This window comes from Cucurbita moschata, unplaced genomic scaffold, assembly GCF_002738365.1.
Source record: "Cucurbita moschata cultivar Rifu unplaced genomic scaffold, Cmos_1.0 Cmo_Scf00011, whole genome shotgun sequence".
NCBI classification, from domain to species: domain Eukaryota; kingdom Viridiplantae; phylum Streptophyta; class Magnoliopsida; order Cucurbitales; family Cucurbitaceae; genus Cucurbita; species Cucurbita moschata.
The window spans coordinates 843,002-866,295 of NW_019268527.1; the positions used below are offsets into that span (position 1 = coordinate 843,002).

The 23,294-nt window shown below is 37.6% G+C and overlaps 4 protein-coding genes and 1 non-coding gene across 12 annotated transcripts in view; 1 reads left to right on the forward strand and 4 right to left on the reverse strand.

The window, feature by feature from the left end:
• Positions 1-4,657: 4,657 nt before the first annotated feature.
• On the reverse strand, positions 4,658-4,729 carry TRNAW-CCA. The gene has a single exon. It is a non-coding gene; the product is annotated as a tRNA-Trp (tRNA).
• A 2,315-nt stretch (positions 4,730-7,044) lies between these two features.
• LOC111449859 (U5 small nuclear ribonucleoprotein 40 kDa protein) lies at positions 7,045-10,013 on the reverse strand. The gene is made up of 2 exons (XM_023089949.1): positions 9,886-10,013; positions 7,045-8,305 (listed from the first exon to the last, which is right to left on the reverse strand). Exon 2 carries the CDS (start codon positions 8,272-8,274, stop codon positions 7,240-7,242), a length of 1,035 nt encoding a protein of 344 aa, XP_022945717.1. The 5' UTR covers positions 8,275-8,305; positions 9,886-10,013; the 3' UTR covers positions 7,045-7,239.
• Positions 10,014-10,759: 746 nt separating this feature from the next.
• On the reverse strand, positions 10,760-14,430 carry LOC111449979 (protein FAM133-like). 7 transcript variants are annotated; one of them, XM_023090098.1, is made up of 7 exons: positions 14,277-14,411; positions 14,089-14,149; positions 13,607-13,721; positions 12,631-12,732; positions 11,583-11,724; positions 11,463-11,509; positions 10,760-11,152 (listed from the first exon to the last, which is right to left on the reverse strand). In XM_023090098.1, the coding sequence occupies exons 3-7, from the start codon at positions 13,694-13,696 to the stop codon at positions 10,931-10,933; spliced, it is 603 nt and encodes a 200-aa protein (XP_022945866.1). In that variant the 5' UTR covers positions 13,697-13,721; positions 14,089-14,149; positions 14,277-14,411; the 3' UTR covers positions 10,760-10,930. The 7 variants fall into 7 exon arrangements, with proteins under 7 accessions (XP_022945866.1, XP_022945864.1, XP_022945863.1 ...); XM_023090096.1 differs by having other exon boundaries at positions 14,066-14,149; XM_023090095.1 differs by lacking the exon at positions 14,089-14,149 and having other exon boundaries at positions 14,277-14,430.
• A 1,054-nt stretch (positions 14,431-15,484) lies between these two features.
• LOC111449844 (60S ribosomal protein L5-like) lies at positions 15,485-18,195 on the reverse strand. Of its 2 annotated transcripts, XM_023089919.1 has the most exons (9): positions 18,093-18,195; positions 17,570-17,639; positions 17,396-17,487; positions 17,074-17,200; positions 16,890-16,969; positions 16,690-16,806; positions 16,195-16,329; positions 15,926-16,095; positions 15,485-15,812 (listed from the first exon to the last, which is right to left on the reverse strand). In XM_023089919.1, the coding sequence occupies exons 1-9, from the start codon at positions 18,093-18,095 to the stop codon at positions 15,689-15,691; spliced, it is 918 nt and encodes a 305-aa protein (XP_022945687.1). In that variant the 5' UTR covers positions 18,096-18,195; the 3' UTR covers positions 15,485-15,688. The 2 variants fall into 2 exon arrangements, with proteins under 2 accessions (XP_022945687.1, XP_022945686.1); XM_023089918.1 differs by having other exon boundaries at positions 15,926-16,329.
• A 3,396-nt stretch (positions 18,196-21,591) lies between these two features.
• The window catches only part of LOC111450061 (transmembrane 9 superfamily member 1-like), a 7,095-nt gene continuing 5,392 nt past the window's right edge, over positions 21,592-23,294 (forward strand). The window contains exons 1-3 of the mRNA XM_023090208.1: positions 21,592-21,778; positions 22,695-22,887; positions 22,970-23,074. Of these exons, the coding sequence (XP_022945976.1) occupies positions 21,671-21,778; positions 22,695-22,887; positions 22,970-23,074 (406 nt within the window). The 5' untranslated portion in view covers positions 21,592-21,670. The remainder of the gene's footprint in view (positions 21,779-22,694; positions 22,888-22,969; positions 23,075-23,294) is intronic.

Consider the following 23,294-nt stretch of genomic DNA (forward strand, 5'->3'; position numbering starts at 1 on the left):
TCTGATCTAGAGTGCGCTACCATTGTGCCACGGATATCTAGGCCATGATCGTAAAACAGTGAAAGAAGAACTTGAACCCGACGCGAATCAAACACGCAACCTTCTGGTCTGGAGTCAGACGCGCTACCTATGCGCCACGGATCCCTTATCAATATGTCACTCTAGTTCCAATGCTACACGGCCTGTAAATTATACCCAAGACCAACATACAACGCAACTTTTGGATCTAGAGTGCACTACCATTGCACCACGGATCCCTTATTAGTATGTCACTCTAGTTCCAGTGCTACGCGGCCTGCTTGCCCAATATACAATTGTCGAGGTTAAAGATGTCATGTTAGAAAAAGACTGAGCAACCTTCTGATCTGGATTGAGACGCACTACGCGCCACCGATCCCTAATCAGTATGTCACTCTAGTTTATAAGAATTAACTCACTATCATTGCACCACGGATGCCTGAGTCATGATAGAAAAAGAGTGAGAAAAGAACTTGAACCCGACGTGAGGATGCCTGAGTCATGATAGAAAAAGAGTGGGAGAAGAACTTGAACCTGAGGTGAATCAAACACGCAACCTTCTGATCTGGAGTCATATGCGCTACCATTGCACCACGAATCCCTTATCGATATGTCACTCTAGTTCCAATGTTACACGGCCTGTAAATTATACCCAAGCCCAATATACAACGCAACTTTCTGATCTAGAGTGCGCTACCATTATGCCACGGATATCTAAGCCATGATCGTAAAAGAGGGAAAGAAGAACTTGAACCCGATGTGAATCAAACATGCAGCCTTCTGATCTGGAGTCAGACGCGCTACCTATGCGCCACGGATCCCTTATCAATATGTCACTCTAGTTCTAATGCTACGCGGCCTGTAAATTATACCCAAGCCCAATATACAACGCAACTTTCTGATCTAGAGTGCGCTACCATTATGCCACGGATATCTAAGCCATGATCGTAAAAGAGGGAAAGAAGAACTTGAACCCGATGTGAATCAAACATGCAGCCTTCTGATCTGGAGTCAGATGCGCTACCTATGCGCCACGGATCCCTTATCAATATGTCACTCTAGTTCCAATGCTACGCGGCCTGTAAATTATACCCAAGCCCAATATACAACGCAACTTTCTGATCTAGAGTGCGCTACCATTTGAGTCACGGATCCCTTATGAGTATGTAACTCTAGTTCTAGTGCTTCGCGGTCTGTAAATTATGCCCTTGCCCAATATACAATTGTCGAGGTTAAAGATGTCATGTTAGAAAAAGACCGTGCAACCTTCTGATCTGGAGTCAGACGCGCTACCGTTGCACGACTCTCCACAATGGTATGATATTGTTCACTTTGGGCATAAGCTCTCATGGCTTTGAATTGGGCTTCCCCAAAAGGCCTCACCCCAATGGAGAAAGTATCCCATTAACCGAGGCTCGACATCTTTGGAGTTAGTCATTTTTTTTGTTTTGGATTTCTTTGTAAGATATGATCCCTAATCAGTCTGTCACTCTAGTTATAAAGTGATCTGGAGTTAGACGTGCACTCTAGTTATAAAGTGATCCCAACGTGAATCGAACACGCATCCTTCTAATCTGGAGTTAGACGCGCTACCATTGCGCCACATATCCCTTATCAATATGTTACTCTAGTTTCAATGCTACGCGGCCTGTAAATTATACCCAAGCCCAATATACAACGCAACTTTCTGATCTAGAGTGCGCTACCATTGTGCCATGGTTCCCTTATCATTATGTCACTCTAGTTCCAGTGCTACGCGGCCTGTAAATTTTGCCCATGCCCAATATACAATTGTTGAGGTTAAAGATGTCATGTTAGAAAAAGATCGTGCAACTTTCTGATCTGGAGTCAGACGCAATTGCGCCACGGCCACGGATCCCTGATCAGTATGTCACTCTAGTTTATAAGTGATCTGGAGTTAGACGCACTACCGTTGCGCCACGGATCTCTAATCAGTATGTCACTCTAGTTATGTCGAGGTTAAAGATGTCTTGTTAGAAAAAGACCATGCAACCTTCTGATCTGGAGTCAGACGCAATTGCGCCACGGCCACGGATCCCTGATCAGTATGTCACTCTAGTTTATAAGTGATCTGGAGTTAGACGCACTACCGTTGCGCCACGGATCTCTAATCAGTATGTCACTCTAGTTATGTCGAGGTTAAAGATGTCTTGTTAGAAAAAGACCATGCAACCTTCTGATCTGGAGTCAGACGCAATTGCGCCACGGCCACGGATCCCTGATCAGTATGTCACTCTAGTTTATAAGTGATCTGGAGTTAGACGCACTACCGTTGCGCCACGGATCTCTAATCAGTATGTCACTCTAGTTATGTCGAGGTTAAAGATGTCTTGTTAGAAAAAGACCATGCAACCTTCTGATCTGGAGTCAGACGCAATTGCGCCACGGCCACGGATCCCTGATCAGTATGTCACTCTAGTTTATAAGTGATCTGGAGTTAGACGCACTACCGTTGCGCCACGGATCTCTAATCAGTATGTCACTCTAGTTATGTCGAGGTTAAAGATGTCTTGTTAGAAAAAGACCATGCAACCTTCTGATCTGGAGTCAGACGCAATTGCGCCACGGCCACGGATCCCTGATCAGTATGTCACTCTAGTTTATAAGTGATCTGGAGTTAGACGCACTACCGTTGCGCCACGGATCTCTAATCAGTATGTCACTCTAGTTATGTCGAGGTTAAAGATGTCTTGTTAGAAAAAGACCATGCAACCTTCTGATCTGGAGTCAGACGCAATTGCGCCACGGCCACGGATCCCTGATCAGTATGTCACTCTAGTTTATAAGTGATCTGGAGTTAGACGCACTACCGTTGCGCCACGGATCTCTAATCAGTATGTCACTCTAGTTATGTCGAGGTTAAAGATGTCTTGTTAGAAAAAGACCATGCAACCTTCTGATCTGGAGTCAGACGCAATTGCGCCACGGCCACGGATCCCTGATCAGTATGTCACTCTAGTTTATAAGTGATCTGGAGTTAGACGCACTACCGTTGCGCCACGGATCTCTAATCAGTATGTCACTCTAGTTATGTCGAGGTTAAAGATGTCTTGTTAGAAAAAGACCATGCAACCTTCTGATCTGGAGTCAGACGCAATTGCGCCACGGCCACGGATCCCTGATCAGTATGTCACTCTAGTTTATAAGTGATCTGGAGTTAGACGCACTACCGTTGCGCCACGGATCTCTAATCAGTATGTCACTCTAGTTATGTCGAGGTTAAAGATGTCTTGTTAGAAAAAGACCATGCAACCTTCTGATCTGGAGTCAGACGCAATTGCGCCACGGCCACGGATCCCTGATCAGTATGTCACTCTAGTTTATAAGTGATCTGGAGTTAGACGCACTACCGTTGCGCCACGGATCTCTAATCAGTATGTCACTCTAGTTATGTCGAGGTTAAAGATGTCTTGTTAGAAAAAGACCATGCAACCTTCTGATCTGGAGTCAGACGCAATTGCGCCACGGCCACGGATCCCTGATCAGTATGTCACTCTAGTTTATAAGTGATCTGGAGTTAGACGCACTACCGTTGCGCCACGGATCTCTAATCAGTATGTCTCTAGTTTATAAGTGATCTGGAGTTAGACGCACTACCGTTGCGCCACGGATCTCTAATCAGTATGTCACTCTAGTTATGTCGAGGTTAAAGATGTCTTGTTAGAAAAAGACCATGCAACCTTCTGATCTGGAGTCAGACGCAATTGCGCCACGGCCACGGATCCCTGATCAGTATGTCACTCTAGTTTATAAGTGATCTGGAGTTAGACGCACTACCGTTGCGCCACGGATCTCTAATCAGTATGTCACTCTAGTTATGTCGAGGTTAAAGATGTCTTGTTAGAAAAAGACCATGCAACCTTCTGATCTGGAGTCAGACACGCTACCGTTGCGCCACGGATCTCTAGTCAGTATGTCACACTAGCTATAAAGTGATTTGGAGTTAGATGTCACGTCACTTTAATCCCTAAGCATGATAGAAAAAGAGTGAAAGAAGAACTCGAACCTGACGTGAATTGAACATGCAACCTTCTGTGATCTGGAGTCAAATGTGTTACCATTGCACCACAAATCCCTTATTGATATTTCACTCTAGTTCAATGTTACGCGGCCTGTAAATTATACCCAAGCCCAATATACGACGCAACTTTCTGATCTAGAGTGCGCTACCATTGTGCCACGGATCCCTTATCAGTATGTCACTCTAGTTCCAGTGCTACGCGGCCGTTAAATTATGCCCATGCCCAATATACAATTGTCGAGGTTAAAGATGTCATGTTAGAAAAAAACCGTGCAACCTTCTGATCTTGAGTCAGACGCGCTACGGTTGCGCCACGGATCCCTAATCAAAATGTCACTCTGTTTTATAAGAATTAATTCGCTATCATTGCATCACGGATCCCTAATTAAAATGTCACTCTAGTTTATAAGAATTAATTCGCTATCATTGCACCACGGATCCCTAATTAAAATGTCACTCTAGCTTATAAGAATTAATTCGCTATCATTGCACCACGGATCCCTAATCAAAATGTCACTCTAGCTTATAAGAATTAATTCGCTATCATTGCACCACAGATCCCTAAGCCAATCTAGAAAAAGAGTGAAAAAAAGAACTTGAACCCGACGTGAATCAAACACGCAACCTTCTAATCTGGAGTCAAACGTGCTACCATTGCACCACGGATTCCTTATCAATATGTCACTCTAGTTTCAATGCTATGCGGCCCGTAAATTATACCCAAGCCCAATATACAATGGCCATGGTTAAATTTGGAATATTCATAATTATCAAAGGATGTCATGCTAAGTGAGAAAAAAAAAAAAAAAAAACTTGAACCTAACATGCAATATTTTGATCTGGAGTCAGACGCGCTACCATTGGGCCACCGATCCTTTATTGATATGCCACTTCTAGTTCCAAGAGTGAAAAAAGAACCTGAACCGACGTGAATTGAACACGCAATTATCAAAACGAGTGAAAGAAGAACTTGAACCGACGTGAATCAAACACGCAACCTTTTGATTTAGAGGCATTTGCACTACCATTGCGCCATGAATCCCTTATCGATATGTTCCTCTAGTTCCAATGCTACACGACCTGTAAATTAGTGAAAGAAGATCTTGAACCCAATGTGAATCAAACACACAACCTACTGATACTCGCTAACATTGCACCACGTATCCCTAATCGGTATGTCACTCTAGTTTATAAAATTTAAACCCGACGTGAATCAAACATGCAACCTTCTGATCTGGAGTCAAATGCACTACCATTGCGGGTTAAATTTGGAAGATCCATAAGAGTGAAAGAAGAACTAGAAGATGTGAATCAAACACACAACCTTTTTATCTAGAGTCACCTAATTGATAAGAAAGAAAAAAACTTGAACTTGAACGCGCAACCTTCTAATCTAGAGTCAGATATGCTACCATTGCGCCACAAATCCCTTATCAATATGTCACTCTAGTTCTAGTGCTACGCAGCAAGGGTGTACATGGTCCGTAATGGGTTAGGTTGAGGAGTTTTTTTTTACCCAACCCAAAAGTTCGAGTTGGTTGGATTGGTAACCCAACCCAACCCGAAAATTTTCACAACCGAACCCAACACAACCCGAAAATTTACAGGTTGGGTTTGGGTTGTTCCAATTTTTTTTAAAACTTTAACTAACCCTCCATGCCAAGTAACTAACCTTCTCTCAAAAAAAAAAAAAATGTCACCTATATAGCCACAAATAATGGAGTGGAGAGTGCAAAGTGTAGAGATGCATTTAAGTTTTTTGTTTTATCTTTCATAAATTAATAAAAATATCCTTTTAATTTTATGTAAACCATTAAAAATATCCTTTTAATTTTATATTTTCTCCTAATACTTTTTAAAATATCGTTAAATTAAAAAAAATATTCTTATAGAAAGTTTTAAAAAAACATTAAAAAAAATTCATTAATATTCTTAAAACTTTTTTAAAAACTTTATAAACATTTTTTTAAAAAAATTAATTCAAAAATACCCTACAAGAAATACTCATTCTAAAGTAACATTAAAAAGTTCAAAAATAATCTATGAGACGACGATAAATGATTTTCATCTATACATTAAACGGTAAAATAAAATTTAAACTTGTTTTATGGAAGTAAAGAGAGTTAAATGTTAAGTTTAAAATCTTAGTATTTTTTTAATCATAGTACTAACAATAGAAATATTTTTGAACTTTTTTTTAAAGTTAGAAGGTATTGATGTAATTTTTTTACGGTTTAAACATATTTTTTAAACCCAATTAAAAGTGTAAGTATATTTTTAAGATAAAATATTAATGGTATTAATGTAAATAATTGAAATACTTGATGGAAATAATTCAAAATCATATACAATGGATGGTGTTAAACGAACACGACTCTCCATAATAATATGATATTATCCACTTTGAGCCTAAGCTCTCATGGCTTCGCTTTGGGCTTCCCAAAAAGCCTTGTAAGATAGTATTCCTTGATTATAAACCCATGAACATTCTCTAAATTAGCCGATATGGGACTTTCATTAAATGTCTAAAAAATGTGAATGGTCGATAACTTCTATGAGAGGAGACGAAATGGAGCGGAAGAGACTAGAGGAAGATCAAATTGAGATGAAAGTGGAAGAAAATTGAAAAAAATGATGTTTCAAATGAAATGGGTTGTTTGGGAATATTATCGAGTTTCAATGTGAGTTAATTGCTTCGGGTGATTTAGGGTTTTTGGTCTATCTCTTAATCTAATATTCTCGATGAATGGTGTCACAATCTCACTTTTCTTGACAGTAGACTTTTGCGATTATCCGACACGGGAAGGACATCACTAAACTTTTAAAATCAAAACTTTAAAATATTAGACACAAAATTAATACAAATCACATCCACAAAGGGCAAATGCATTAAGAGCATTTGGTATAATTTGTTCTCATGATAATGATGTTCTTCAACGACTGCTCTTTTCTTCTCTACAGCTTTGAATTGGAACACTTAAAAGGCAACGAAAACCAATAGAAAGTGAAGTTAGAATGGATGCCTGTAAATATTTAAGAATTACAAACCCTAAACAGTAATCTCGCAAATTCATGATACAGAAACAAAGTTTCAAATACAAGTTTTTTTTCGTACTACCCAGAATTCTCAGCTTCAATCTTACCTAAAACAGTACAGATTCGACGATTTCAAACGTAGATTAAATCTCCCCGAGATATATCTGTTTATCACTACTGCAAGATCCAACAATAGGCTCACTCGGATGGAACACGCACTCGTTGACAGATCCGGTATGGCCAGGAAGCTTATACAAGATTCGTCGAGAAGTAGTATCCCATACATACACCATCCGATCTGAACTACCTGCAGTGACCTTGCTACCGTCTGGAGACCAGCTACATTTCAGTAGGTTCTTTTCAAAGTTATGTTGGTGCCCTTCGAATATCTTGACACATCGGTTTTGAGGCGCGTATGGGCGCATGTCCCATATGCAGAGCTTGCAATCCATTCCATTGGTAAGGAGATAGGAACCATCAGGACTCAACTGCATACCAGTTATCATATCTTGATGACCTTGAAGTGTCATCATCACTTCACCTTTGCGCAAATCCCAGACCTTAACATCGTTGTCGATTCCGCCTGTGAAGATCTTATCTGATGCATCGGAGAAACTTACGGCTGTTATCTGATATTTATCTGGAAATGTTTGAATGGCACCCCTTTGACGCATGTCCCAAAGTTTCGCAGTTCCATCGTCCGATCCACTGACAATTAGTGGTGGTCCTCTTCTTGTAGGACAACATGAATTGACAAAGGAGGAGTGCTCGGCCATCTTCTTAATCTGTTTTCCAGTCTCGACATCCCATGCTCTCAGCGTTTTATCCGGGCTGGCACTAACTATCTGAGATCCATCAGTAGTCCAATGAAGATCTAGAACAGCATTCTTATGCCCCCTCAAAACCATATAGTTCTTGCAATCCCCATGTACGTTCCATAGAAAAATTTCCTTGTCATGAGACCCTGAAGCAATCACGCTTCCAGCTGGATTAAACTTTAATGTATATATAGCGCTCTGATGGCCCGTCAACAACATGATCGGTGATTCCAGACTTGATGTTCGCTGCTTCCCATTTGGCCCGGGTCCTTGAGGAGCATTATATGGAACAGTGGACCATTCCATTGGCCGAGGACCAACTGTAGCCAAAGCATTTTCTCCTCCTGAAGGGACTTGCATCTTGAGTTATGCTTAATATCTGACTCCGACTCTGAAATGAAAAAAAAAACTAAGTGCAAACGAACTAATAGAACGAGAAACAGAGAGAGCACACAAGGCAATATAACAAGACTCCGACTCCTGAATTATACACTATATCACTTGAAAACATATTTACTTTTTTTTTGGTATGCAGAAATACATTCTGACACTAAATTACCATTGAAATTATAGTTTTCTTCTTTAAAAAAAGGTTGATTTGCAAAGGAATAAACACTCCACATTAAAAATCCTATTAGAATCACAAAAACATTCAGCCACACAATCATTGTGTAACAGCCCACGCCCACCGCTAGCAGATATTGTCCACTTTGGGCTTTCCCTTTTGCCCTTCCCCACAAGGTTTTAAAACGCATCTACTAAGGAGAGGTTTCCACACACTTATAAGTAATGTTTTGTTCCCCTCTCCAACTGATGTGGGATCTCACAATCCACCTCCCTTGGGGCCCAACATCCTCCCTGACACACCGCCCGATGTCTGGCTTTGATACCATTTGTAACCGCCCAAGCACAGCGCTAGCAGATATTGTCCACTATGGGCTTTCCCTCAAGGTCTTAAAACGCGTCTACTAAGGAGAGGTTTCCACGCCCTTATAAGGAATGTTTCGTTCCCCTCTCCAACCGATGTGGGATCTCACACATAGTGTCTTGGGCAGCAGCATCCTTCCCCATTCCCAAATCCCAACTCAAATACTCTCCAAAAATTGAAAATAAACCAGAAAATGAACAGCAAACAACAAGCGTATACATAACTCACTACATAAAAAAATAAAAGTAAACAAACTAAAAATAGTATCAAAAAAGCATTAATGAAAGATGCAAATCCATTGGAAAATAAAGATATGCATACCGGAGGAAATGGTTGTCATCTACTACAGTAATGAATCATTGATTTAACTAAGAACTAAATAAAATAGACCTTAGGAAACGTTCTAACAGCAATACAATCAACAAAGTTTTTGAGAAGCATAAGAAACAAAGACTACATTGCATAAAAAACAAGGAAAATGAACCACATAATCAAACTGGCTAAACCGCTTGCTAAGTCGTTGGCATAAAACAGCAAGTAGTATCACCTTCCCGACATCTCATAGAACAACCACAACGGGATCGCGGTACTCAAAAAAATTTCACTTCGATTCCATAACAACTAGAAATAACAGTTGCATCTCCAATTTTTCTTTGGTAACTCCAATCGATACTAATTTCCACTTGACATAAACCAATGTACGACAACTATTTCAACCATAACACTGTGACTAACCATAATTACACAGAAACGCTAGAAGCTGTGATCTGTAACTATCCAAAACGGTATTCAAAAAAGTTGAAGAAACTAAATTACAAGGAAAATACAAAAACTCTCCCCTGTGTTGAAACTCATACAATCAGAAAATTCCTTACTCGATTCCCCGAGTTTAAAACGGAAAAAGAAAGTAGAAGCGCCATTAATTAGGCAAGAACAAATAGAATTGTTGTGGCTAACCTTAGCATCAGTTTCATGCATAGAATCAAACAATAGAGGCATTTCTCAAACTTAAAGAAGATAATGAACTTGGTGGAAGCGCAAACCTGGTTGAGACCCGAGAGTAAACCCTAGACGGGAGTTGAAAAGCCGGCACCGAATCTGCGTCGCTGCTCGCAAGAAGCGGAAATGATTTCTCCGACACTGAAATGTGAAGTGTAGCCAAAGTCTATAATCGAAGCACTCACGGGCCTGGTAGTGGTAGCCCCTCCGGTCATAAGCTTCCGCGGGAGGCCCAACAATCATTTATTATATTTTCTTTATTTTTTTTTTTATAAATTAATTTATACAGTATTTTTAATATAAAAAATATTTTTAAAACAAAAACATTAAGCCTTCAACTTTTAAACTAGCATTAATCCATTAATTTTCTTTTTTTAAAAATAAATTCATAAAACCATCTATTTACACTTCATAGAGACCACCGATAATAAAAAAAATTAAAATTAAAATTAAAATTATTTATCTAAAATTTAAATTTTTTTAAAATATTTTAAAGCTCGAGAATACTTTTGGAACTTTTAATTTGAAAAAAAAGTATTAACAGTCTTCATCCTCGAATCCCTCTTCGGACACAACGTTGCAATTTCACAATCAATATCCAAAGCAGTAAATAATTTGTTTCTTCTTTTCTCGGGGCTTAGAATCATGTACCATTCGTCCAATAGAAAATTATGAAAATTTCTGTATATAGTATTACTGGGTTATCTCAATTATTGGCTTCGAGCTAGACAGCGAAAATTGGATAAAATGTAAATCAGACTAATTGGATTATAATAATTAAGACAGGTTGGTTAAATTTGACGGATTAGGGTTAAATTGTAAAGCTTAATAAGGTCACCTACCCAAAATTTCAAGTTAGTCTAAAAGCTTCTAGAACCTAACCCGAGTGTATTAGGGTTTTGACCAATCGCACCATCAACACGGGTCGAAATCTTCTACGACATGGATCACTCCAACTTTAGAAAGCCAATAATAGAAACAACAATGCGTAAATGCAAATTCAGGAGAAAAAAGGAAGAGGAGGAGGATCAAATATGCTATTTCAAGACTGGAAATTTTATAAACGTTACAGAACAAACAAAATACCCCTTAATTCTTCACTTTCTCAAAGAATCTTGAAAGTGGCACTGGACCATCCGCCTCTTCATCATCACTTGAAGACTGCTTGCTTCTCGACCTATGCTTCTTTTCCCTCTTCGATCTTTTCGATCTCGACTTCGATCTTCTAGATTCCCTTTCCTCCTCGTCGCTGCTGGATGAATCCGAGGATGAACTAGAAGAGCTCGACTCAGACGATTTCCTCTTCGAATGCTACAACAGTAAAACTAAATTAGACTATTTTGTTAGATCAAGAGATTCACGGTTGCTGAAAGGAAGTGTCGGCATAAGATGGTTAACAGGATAGAATCAAGATAACGGATCACGAATGATAATAACTTTGCAGAGTTTTTCATGTCGCTTTTGAGCGTCATAGTGTTCATACAACATATATGACTATAGTAACTTGAGAGGCATCATCAACATCAAGCTCACCGACATTTTTCGAACTCGTATTGAGCAAAACATTATGTAAACAATGTATAGCGGAATCGTGATAGTAAGAGTTGAAAAATGTTGGCACCTTTCTCTTTTTTTTGCTCCGTTTCTTTAAGTCTCTGTTCTTCCTATCTGTAATGTCGACGACTTTAGAAGATCTCATTTATCTAACTAATATTAATATAAGAACTCATCAAGTATATACCTTTTTCATGACCAGACTTGCTACCGGAGCGATTTCTCCCATGAGCAAGTTTGCGTGCCCGCTCAGCATCCAACTGCGCTCTATATTCTTTCATCATTCTATCCGTATCTGCTTCCATCTCTCCCTTTTTCAACTCGTCTTCCTGTTGCACCAAACCGAATAGAACATGGAGATGTCAGGTAAATTTGATAAGAATCATGGCAACAAACAATTCCCATGATGCTAAAATGTGGCAGGTATGGAAAATATCTGACAATGATAGGTTATACGTGGAGAAGAATTGTGAGATCTCACAATGGTTGGGGGAAAGAGAACGAATTATTCTTTACAAGGGTGTGGAAACCTCTCCATAGCAGGCGCGTTTCAAAAACCTTGAGGGGAAACTTGAAAGGGAAAGCCCAAAAAGGACAATATCTGCTAGCGGTGGGCTTGGGTCGTCACAAATGGTATCAGAGCCAGACACCGGGCAATGTGTTAACCAGGAGGCTGAACCCCAAAGGGGGTGGACACGAGGCGGTGTGCCAGCAAGGACGCTGGGCCTCGAAGGGGGGTTCCACATCGATTGGAGAAGGGAACGAGTACTAGTGAGGATGCTGGACCCCGAAGGGGGTGGATTGTGAGATCCCACATTGGTTCAGGAGGAGAACGAAGCATTCTTTATAAGGGTGTGGAAACCTCTCCCTAGCATACGCATTTTAAAAACCTTGAGAGGAAGCCCGAGAGGGAAAGGTCCAAAGAGGACAATCTTTGCTAGCAGTGGGCTTGGGCCGTTACAATAAAAACTGTCGTTCTCAATGCAACCACGAGATTCTTTATGCATCACAGTAAAAAAGAACTATGATGTTGGATAACTATATTACTGATAAGAAAAAGAAGACGATTACAAATTAAACGAAAACACCACAATGTCATCAAGGACGGCGTGTACCATACTAGTATGCTACCAATTGGGCAAAGCATTTGCAAGGGTGAATGAAGTTAAGACAACCAAATCTAGGCACAAAAACATGAAGAAATAATTGGAAAATTTAACCCACGAAAAACTTACCTTTTGCTTCTTTTTATATTCCTCCCACGTAATCGTGTGAGAAGTATTAAGGCTGGCCAAACGAGCAGCATGCCACTCTGGTGAATGAAATGAACCATCCACCTGAGACAGTCCTCGTCAATAACAATAAAGGAGAAGATAATAACCCCAATATGCCACTGAACAATTTAGCATCAGAATCTCGACGTATATACAAAAAATATATATAAAGAAAAAATCTTACTTCATTAACAACAGGCCTGTCATCTAATAATTATCCAGGGCTAACTTGGATTTCGTTCTCCAACAGATCATATAGTCATCAAAATGAAGATCCAAGCAATGACAGAGTCAGACTACTTGATAGATGGTTTGTACGGGGAAAATAACTATTCGTGCCAATATATCATTCATATCAAGGCATCATTAAGTATCATTTACCCAGAAGAAGCCTTTTTCTAAATATAAGAGAAGTAGCAACTACATTCTATCGGTACCATATGCGACAAAATTTATAGATGCTCAAATAAAATCAAAGCCAGATAAAATTATGAAATGAAATGAATGTAATAATACCAAATGATTGGAGAAAAACAATCCTTCCAATTAAAATGTCAAACTTCAGTCATCAATATCTAACGACGACGACTAGAACAGGGAAACCATAGAATGCAACCATCTCCAAATGTTCTAGGAAAAAAAAGGATACTATTGCCATATATGTTTCTTTTTTAACTGCTAAACATTGTATAAATTCAAACAATTAAGTCAAGTCAATTTGAACCATGGACAACTTATCGTGAATCTACAGCTAAACCGACATTTTCTTACATCCAACGACCCAACGAGTCGACTAAATGACATAATAACATTCGCTGTTTATAAACTTCCGATTGAGTTATTATAGAAATCGAACATCACAAGAGATAAGTATTTAAATTATGAACGTCTCAGGGAAACTAACTCCCCAGAGGTAGTAGAGTGGAAGGGTACAAACCATTCCATCTTCAACCTCTACCGGCCCAGCCGCGCTTGTGGATCCCAGCCTGGCTTTCTGCATCGCTTTGTACGCTTGATTCTTACCCATTTTGAAATACAGCCAGGCAAGAAATCTGAGGAAAATGAGAGTATAAATCCCAGCAACATACAGATACTAAACGAAAATCGGATATAAACAACCAAAAACATACAAACACAACGGATTTAGATATGAAAAACAAGTAAACGAAAAGGAATGACCGAGTCAGCTCAGCTCTTCACTGTTACATGTGAGCGTTGCCAAGAGAAAATTACGAGAACTAGGCAATTCGTTGGCTCTTTCCTATGGGGTAGCTGTTCTTCAATAGCTTTGTAACATATACTTGAATGATTTACCCAGAAATAATATCCAATTGGTCATAAATCTATACAAAAACGATAAAAAAAAATTGAAGATGACTTCTTATAGTGAGCAGACCAAGAACAAGGAAGAGCACGAACTCCGGGGCTTGATTGAATCGAGGAATACTTGGAAGGAATTTTGTGTCAATTTCCCAGAAAACTGGAATCATAAACGAAGAACAGATGAAGTTCAAATGCAGGCAAGAAAATGGGGGTTTAGCTAAAAATTGTTGAGAATTGATAATAGAAGCAAAGAAAAGTGAAATTGGGAGAGGTAAAGAAGCTACCAAATGAAAATTGTGTAAAGGAAAGGACCCTGAGAGTAAACCCTAGAGGGTTCTTCAAAGGCAACCGGCAATCGGAGTCGCCAGACTCGAATCTGAATTGTCCCGACACCGAATTCTCCTGAAGCAATAGTCAAAGTATTCACGGGCCTGGAGCAGGCTGCCTTCTCATATGGACATACGAGTCAGGCCCATCTTATATTTTTTTTTCTTTTTTCTTTTTTTCCGTTTAAAATAAAAATCTATTGTTTTGTTTTTGTATGAAATTAGTTATCTTATATTTGTATTAAATATAAATTATTTACTTACTTAGTATATATATTATCTATTTTGGCTCATTACGTATTGTCAATAGCCTAAAGATTTTAAAAGCCGTCTATTAGGGAAAGGTTTTCACGTACTTACAAGGAATGTTTTGTTTCCATTTCTAACCGATGTAATGCCTCTGTTAGGGAAAAGTTTTCACATACTAGAATGTTTTGTTCCCCTTTCTAACCGATGTGATGCGTCTGTTACGGAAAGGTTTTTACACACTCATAAGAAATGTTTCGTTTCTCTCTCTAACCAATGTGAGGGAAATCTTTACACACTTATAAAGAACGTGGTTTTCACACACTTATAAGAAATGTTCGATATGACGCGTCTGTCAGGAAAAGGTTTTCACACACCTTACAAGGAATGTTTTATTTCCCTTTTAACCGTGAGATCTCACAATCCATCTTCTTGGAAGCCCAGCGTCATCTCTAACACATTGTTCGATGTGTAGCTTTAATACCATTTGTAACAAAACCTAGATGTGTAGCTTTAATACCATTTGTAATAACCCCCAAAACCCAGATGTGTAGCTTTAATACCATTTGTAACAACTCCCAAAACCCACTACTAGTCAATATTGTCCGCTTTAGCACTTTGTGGTAAGACTATGATAGAAAGAAGTTTCTTTGCTAAATAAATAAAAATTATTTTTAAGGGTAAAAAAGTAATATTGAAATTTGAAAATTTTTGCGTTAGGAGAAAAATTGAAATATGAGTTTGGTAAGATGAGTTATTTTTAAGCTAATGAAATAAATTAAGATATTTTAATAATTGATATAAACTATGCTATAACATTATTATTATTATAATTATTGATATTAATTATTCATAAACTAATGGACTTGGAAGTTTCCTAATAGCAAAAATCATGCTTTAAAAGATATAACGATATTATAAGGCAGTCAAAACTTGATTTGCATTGGAAGAGAAAATGGGTATCAAAAGTGACAAAGTCGAGGCGACCAAAAGTATGATTTTCTAAGTAACAAAACACTCCAAGATGAGAAAAGTTTTCGACCAAAGAACGAAACTTAAAATAATAAATAGCAGAACTACTACATTAAAATCCTTCCATGCCCACATCAACTAATTTTCATCTTTCACTCGTCATCCTCATCGTCATCGTCGTCGTCGTCGTCAGCATTAGCTGCAGAGTTGAGAGCGTTCAAACGTTCCACCAATCGAGCTTTTCTTTCGTCGTATGTCAGCTTCTTCAAGTTGTACCTGTAATTTTCAACCAACAACAACAGGGGAATGTTAATACAATGCCCGCAACAAAGAAAGTTCACTTAGAAAAGATATTTTAGGCTCGAAAAAAGCTCGAGCTAGGTTTCTACCTCTTGTGTGCCTTGGGTTGGGGCTTGTCGGATTTCTTCACTGATGGGTCTGCCCGAATGGCGGCATGAACTTTCTTGTATAAACCCTCAATGTCATCAGCCTCAATGCCCTTCTTGATGTATTCGCTGAAGTGGGTTTGGTACTTCTCTGGTTCATCTTCCATCAAGGTCTGATGAAGCCATATATAAAAAGTTACCAAACGTTTATACAATTTTTTTGAAGGATACAAATAGCATGTCATAAGAACAAATAAACAGCACGGTCGTACCCGCATGTACGCCGCAACGTGTCCACCATAAATGTACTTCCTATGAACATCAGCATCAAGCTGCTTGCTATCCTTGGAAAACCCAGCAAACCTCTTGTCGCTGTGAGGGATGTCCAATCCACCATCTAAAGCTCCCTGTGTTTTTACAAATTGAAATTCGTTGCAGGTTTTTACACGGCCAACATATCATATTAACAATTCCAACCAGCCATATAATGACAACATTCAACCGAAGAAGTACAGAACAATGAGATTGTTCGAAAACGTGTACTCGACGACTTATATCAAAAAATAGATGCTGGTTCCATGTTATAGTGCACAAACGCACATAGAGAAATAAAATTGTCAATAACAGTATAAACTAGCTTTCCATGAGATTAGTATCTGAAAATGTTGATTTAAGATACCATCATAGGCTACTTTGATTACAGGAGCTGACAGAGAAATTAAGTTTCAAAGAACTAAAAATTGAATATCCAGTTGCTAACTGAGTACCTTAAGAGCACCAAAAACACGGTTTCCAGTTGTAGTTTTAAGAAGACCGACATCAAGTAAAGCACGGAATGGCCTTCTGGTATCAGCAGGCTCAACAGAGTAATCTTCACCAGTAGCCTAAGAGTGCAACATCATAGTGTTAATAAAATTAAAAATATAATATAGATAGGGGTAGAGGAAATAGTTAAGAATTGATGTACCTCCACATTGCCCTCATATTCATCATCCATCTCAAGCTGTTTCAAAACTCGTCGAGCCAAGAGAAGCCCAGTGCAATATGCTAAACAATTTTAAAACAGTTGTTCATCAAGTCATTGAAAATGTTGATAGGAATATTATAAATGAACGGACATACAAGAAAGAGTGACAAGATTGAAAGCATACCTGCAGCATAGTTGGTGAGACCAACTTCCAGCCCGTAACGAGGAAGCTCATGAGAATAAGCTGAAGCAAGGACCAAGTCCCCAGCAATGCTAGCAGAAATTATCTGAGCTGTGATATCTTTGTTCGACTATTGAATGATGTCAAGGACACACATCTCAAAATCCATGAAAAGTAGATGTAAAACTGGAAGTAATCTAAAAATAAAACCCAACAAAAAGTCTTGCATTTGATAGCTAAAAGAGAAACAATTACTCATGCTCTTCAACAACCAAAACATGTAAACTTCTACAAACTATTCAAACTCAGATCTTTCATAGGATACAAATCGGACAACAATGCGATACTTGGGAGTATTGTACTTGTTCTTGTCCTGGTTAATAAGACGAATTCTAGCTCGGTAGTCAGTCTTTCCCTCTGTGAATATTCAGAAACAACAATCAGAAATCTAGAAAAGAATAAAAAACATTGTGACATTATTTATATAGGGAATAAATACCTCTCCTTCTCTTGAACTTGACTTGATAACGTTTGAAGTAGGCCTTCGTCTTCTGAGCTTTGGCAAAAGCCTACAATAAATAACCCACCATATAACTACCCCCAACATTGTAAACACATCACGACATAAAAAATATGACCTCGCATTACTATTTAATGAATCAATGACCGTCAAAACCATAAAATACTATAAAGTTAGCTCTGATCTGTAGAGCAAAGATATGTATGATAATTAAGAGCGGCGGAATGCTCAAACTAAAAGCTAGGAACGAAGCTAAACAAAACAGTCCGACCACCAACATAGCTTAAAATAAAGATCCCTACACATACATAGCATGAAACCTACGAATTACAGACCAGTTCCTAACAAAATATGACATAGATTCCACCACACAACGGATTGCGAAGATGAACGAGAAGTCGGAAAACGCAGTAAAAGTATGATTACATGAACTTCTATAGTATAACCAGTGAATGGAAACAAGAACAAACGAAAGCGCAAGGGAAAGGGATGGAGCTCTCACCATTGTAGATTTGGTGCCGCGAGCGGAGCAGGAACCCGAAAGAGAAGTGGCGGAAAACAAGAGATAGGGCAGAATCCCTTTATATAATAAACCCTAGGTTTTCTTTTTTCTTGTTGGGCATAAAACCCTAAATTGCTTACATATGGGCCGACGACTCCAGCTTCTTATTCAAAGTGGGCCGGGCCCGTCTTTCCTATAATCAGTGTAAAGCAATAAAAAATATATATATCCATTTAAAAAATACCTTTAAATTTTTAAAAATTTTAATAATACCAACTTTTTTAAAAGAGATAAATGGTTAATAATTTATTCCAAAAATGCCCTAACGTTCAAAAATATCATTAAGTTTTTTAAATTTTCATTAATACCCATAATTTTTTTTAAAAACTTCAAAAATACCTTCTAAAAAAATTAAATTCAAAAGTATTTTGCCTACCACATTTCAATACCAAAACGTTAACAAAACGTTAAAAAACACGAGAAAGCAAGACTTAATAAGCTTTTTCCTAACTCACCCTGCTACAAGATGTCACCCCTGAAAAAACACACCTTGCGTCCTTGAACCGATAACCATCTTTCGGCTAACCTAGCCTCCTCTGTCCCTCGGGACCAACAAGGGGTAGTACTGGATCACTGTCCACTACGCCTTTCGGCCTGATCTTAGGCCCTGACTCACCCTCCTATTCATAAACTTTCAAAAGTAACGTAAAAAAAATTTGGAAATAACCTGTGATGTATTGATAGACGATTTTCGTTCATATATTGATGACAATTATATTTGGTAAAAGGTTTTAATGTTACTATTAAAATTTCAAGGGTAATTTTAACGGTAGTGAGAATATTTTTGAAAATTTTTAAGAAGTGAAGTCGTAGTAATGAAACTTTGTAAAGTTTAAAGGTATTTTTGAAATAAAATATTAACCATTTCTAATCCAAATAATAAGGGTATTTTTTAGATACGGTGAAAAATTAAGCCTTTGACACTTTCTGTCTACTCGAGAATACAATTTTCAAATTTGATGAGATGTTAAGCCTTTAAAAATTGGTCCTCTTACATTAGACATCGCATTATGCAACGAATGTGCTTGCGGTTTGCTCCACAAATGGAGAATTCATTTTTGTCATGCCAGGATTGTATAAAATATCACGACCTAACGGGTTGAAGATTTGAAATCAAATACAAACTTTAAGAATTGTTAATGTAGTATGGTAAAATGCCCGTAATTGTATAAAATAACTACTCCGACGTTATGTAGAATACTACTATCTTTGTAATGTCAGGTACCCTAATTGTAACGGCCCAAATTCACTGCCAGCAGATTTGTCCTCTTTAGGCTTTCCCTTTCGGGCTTCCCCTCAGGGCTTTAAAATGCGTCTGCTAGGAGAAGGTTTCAACACCCTTATAGATGGTGGTTTGTTCTCCTCCCCACCCAATGTGGGATATCACACTAATGTTGAGAGATTCTTGGTACCGTATAGAGGCGAACTGTAAGATCCCACATCGGTTGCTAAAAGGGTGTGGAACCGTGTGGAACCTTTCCCTTGCATACGCGTTTTAAAAACTTTGAGGGTAAACCCGAAAAGAAAGCCCAAAAAGAACAATATCTGCTAGCAGTTAGCTTGGGGCTGTTACAAATAATATCAGTGTCACATATCTGAATGGCGTGGAGTAGGGAATGCACTGACAACCGCAATAGAATTTTTCAACATGAAACATTCATTAGCAAGGAACGTGATAGAGCGAGCATTCAGTGTGCTAAAAGGGAGGTGGGCTATTCTCGAGGGAAAATCCATCTACTTTGTTAAAGTCGAATGTCGAGCGTTGAACGTGATAGAGCAGGCATTCGGTGTGCTAAAAGGGAAGTGGGTTATTCTTTGGGAAAAATCCATCTACTCGATTCAAGTCGAATGTCGAACAATAACAAACTTATTAACTCAACTCAGTATCCTAAACATTGACTTTCTGAACTCCGACTTCAGAACTCAGTGTCCCGAACACAAACTTATAAACTCTCCCACTTCATAACCCAACTGAACGCTCCCTTTGTGTCACCCGCCTTAACAAAGTTTGCAAGTGATTGATTATTGTTATAAAAGATATTAATTACTATTTAAATCCAATTAATTGTTGAGTTGAACAAATTGAACATTCATATTGATTTAATTAAAATATTTGAACTAATAAATTTTAATATCCAACCATACATATTCTTGAAATAAAATATGTTATTGAAAAAAATAATAATAATAAGTTCAATTATGGTAAGAGTATGAAAATTTATGCTTAAAATTGCCTTTGACCCCAAAGTTTTAATATTTTTATATTTAATAATAATTATTTTTTAAAAAAATATTTGGTTTATACCTTTAAAACAAAATATTAATCAAACAAATTATATATGAAATTCATGGTAATTCTTAATATTCGTATGCTTTCAAAATCATATGGTCACGAGAAAAAGAAAATAACATTTTATTATAATCATCAAATTCGTTCATCCTGACATCATATTAAATTTGACCTAAGATTTTATGATGTTTTATACCGTTTACCATTGTGTTATATCTTAAGTTAATGAAATAGTCACTTTAAAAGGATAAATATAAAAATAAAAATTTTAAAATGGTATACTCGAATGTAACACTCCAGTAAAATAAACATTTTAATGTCGAGAAAATAAATAGTTGAAAAGGTAAAAGCAATGGTTGGAAAATGAATTTAAGACAAATTTATTAAGTAAACCAAACTCTATATTTTTGAGCTAAATAGGATTGGTAGAGTCTTATTTATTATTATTATTTAATTTTATCTAAGACATCTCATGCATCAAAGGTCCCATCTCAGACCTGTCAAATATCAAAGACATTAAAGACATCTCAGATCTCTCATACATTTCAGACGTCTCAGACCTTTGAGACCTCTCAGACATCAAAGGCATCTTAGGCCTCTGAGACCTCTCATACTTCTCAGACCTCTAAGACATCTCAGACATTAAAGACATTTCAGACCTCTCAGACATCTCAAACTTCTTGTATGTCTCAGACGTCTCAGAGGTCTCAAACCTCTGAGATGTGTTACATTAATAACTAAAATTTCATAAAATTTAAATATCAAATATTTACTAGTCACAACACATTACTAACTCGATTACAGATGTTAAATATTTTAATATTTTAAAAAATACAGTAGGATTGAGTTAGATTCTAATGTTATTTTCGAGTTTGTCCGATTGACCAGATAAAAAAAATATCAACAAACCAAATTTTTTATTTAAAAAAAAATTCAACCCAACCTAAAAGAATTTTAACCTAACACAACCCTTTACCTTTTAGGTGGGTCCGTCTAAGTTAATCAAGCCATATGAATGCTCTTAATGGATAATATTAATTCAAAAAAATAAAAATAAAAAATAAAAAAAAAGAAAAAAAAGAAAAAGAAAAAGAAATCATATTATATCACATTTTAAAAATAGAATAATATAGTTTGTTGTTTTTGAAAAGCCTCCCAGCTTCCATTGTTGGGAAGTGCAGAAACTGGAGATACAGGAGAAGCAACCAGCCATTGCAGACTCTCTGCCATGTCTTCTTTCGTACGCTTCATTCCTCTAACATGGCCTTTCATCATCATCTTCTTCTTCTTCCTCTTCTTGCTTTCTCCCGCGCTTGCCGCTGAGTCGGATCACAAGGTAACTTACCCTTTCCATATCTTTTCAACCACTTGATCTCCCTGATCTTCCTGCTTTTCCTCCATTTTTGTTTTAATTCATTGCTTTAGATCCGTCTACATGCTGAGGGATTTTCCGTCGAGTTGATTCACATTAGTTTATATTTTGTCAATTTGAATGTATGTGTTTCTTGCTTCAAATTTGAGTTTCTTGAATCGTGAATCCTCCATTGTTGGACGCTCATATCGGATCTCATTTCTGTTTTTCCGTGTCCGTTGGTTCTAATTTAACGCGCGAAGTGTCGACTTGCTACGGAGATGAATGTATATAAGAATGGCTCTGGAACTATCCAGCTAATCTCTGTTTGATGGTGTCCAGATCAAAGCAGCAGAAATGGAGTCTCTAGCAATGACGAACAATTTTTCACAAGTTTTTTGAATTGTATAAATTTTTTGAATCCAAACCAAGGGGCCAACTGCTGCAATTAGGCAATTCGTGTCAAGTCAGTCCGCCGCTAACTCTTTACAAATTGACTGTTGCAATAAAATAAAGACTGTATAATTGTGCAAGGCATGTGTTTACCTTTGCATGCTCTTCTTCCTGCATAAATTCACAAGTCTTCTTATTTTTTCTTAGATTGAATGGAAACGGGCTCTTCTAGCAATTCTCCAATAATTTGAATTTGAGTATTTATAAGTTATATACCAGCAGATAATATATATTTCTTTCCGGTTGTTTTTCGAGGTTCTGCTATATGGAATGCTATATTTAACTATCTGGACAACATGGTCAGCAACTTTTTTGCATGGTTACATATTGATTAAACTGCTGCTTGATATCAACCGTTTACTTGTTTAATTTTAATTTTTTGAAGTTTTTTATTGCTTAAGATTCTAATTTGAGTTGCTTACCCACTCTTCATTATAACTATTTCCAGTATCAACCAGGGGAATCAGTTGTTCTCTGGGTAAACAAAGTTGGGCCTTATAATAATCCACAAGAAACATACAATTACTATAGCCTTCCATTTTGTCATCCATCAGGGGACTCTGCTCACAAATGGGGCGGTCTTGGTGAGGTCCTTGGTGGAAATGAACTCATTGACAGTCGGATCGAAATAAAGTTTCTGAGTATGCAGTATTTCGTGTTGTGCTAAATCTGATAAGCTAGAGATGGCTGCACAGTTTTCTCATTGATATTTTCATGTTGCAGAAAACATGGACAGAACTACTATTTGTCCGCTTCATCTTGACGAAGCAAAGGTTAAACTGTTTAAGAATGCAATTCAGAGAAGTTACTGGCTTGAACTCTTTATAGGTACGATCTGCATGATGTTTTATAGTAGTGAATCAGTGGTGTTGTCACAACTATGGGCATTGTTTATAGTTTTGCTGCTAGTACTTACCAAATTTTTTGAATGGTGATATAGTTCATGTAGGAAAACTAACTAAAATAGCATTTATCTGTTCATCACGAACTTATATGCTTGTTGAGGAATGGAATAGCTTTATCCAAAAAAAAAAAAAAAAAAAAAAAG

Coding starts and splice junctions, on each gene's coding strand:
- LOC111449844 (XM_023089918.1), bottom strand. Junction 17,488..17,569: donor CAAGTTCAAGAGAAGGAGAG/GTATTTATTCCC, acceptor GAATATTCACAG/AGGGAAAGACTGACTACCGA. Junction 16,970..17,073: donor TCTCACCAACTATGCTGCAG/GTATGCTTTCAA, acceptor AAAATTGTTTAG/CATATTGCACTGGGCTTCTC.
- LOC111449859 (XM_023089949.1), bottom strand. CDS start 8,274: ATGCAAGTCCCTTCAGGAGGAGAAAATGCTTTGGCTACAGTTGGTCCT.
- LOC111449979 (XM_023090094.1), bottom strand. CDS start 14,159: ATGATTCCAGTTTTCTGGGAAATTGACACAAAATTCCTTCCAAGTATT. Junction 11,725..12,630: donor AATATAAAAAGAAGCAAAAG/GTAAGTTTTTCG, acceptor TTGGTGCAACAG/GAAGACGAGTTGAAAAAGGG. Junction 11,510..11,582: donor CAAGTCTGGTCATGAAAAAG/GTATATACTTGA, acceptor TCGACATTACAG/ATAGGAAGAACAGAGACTTA.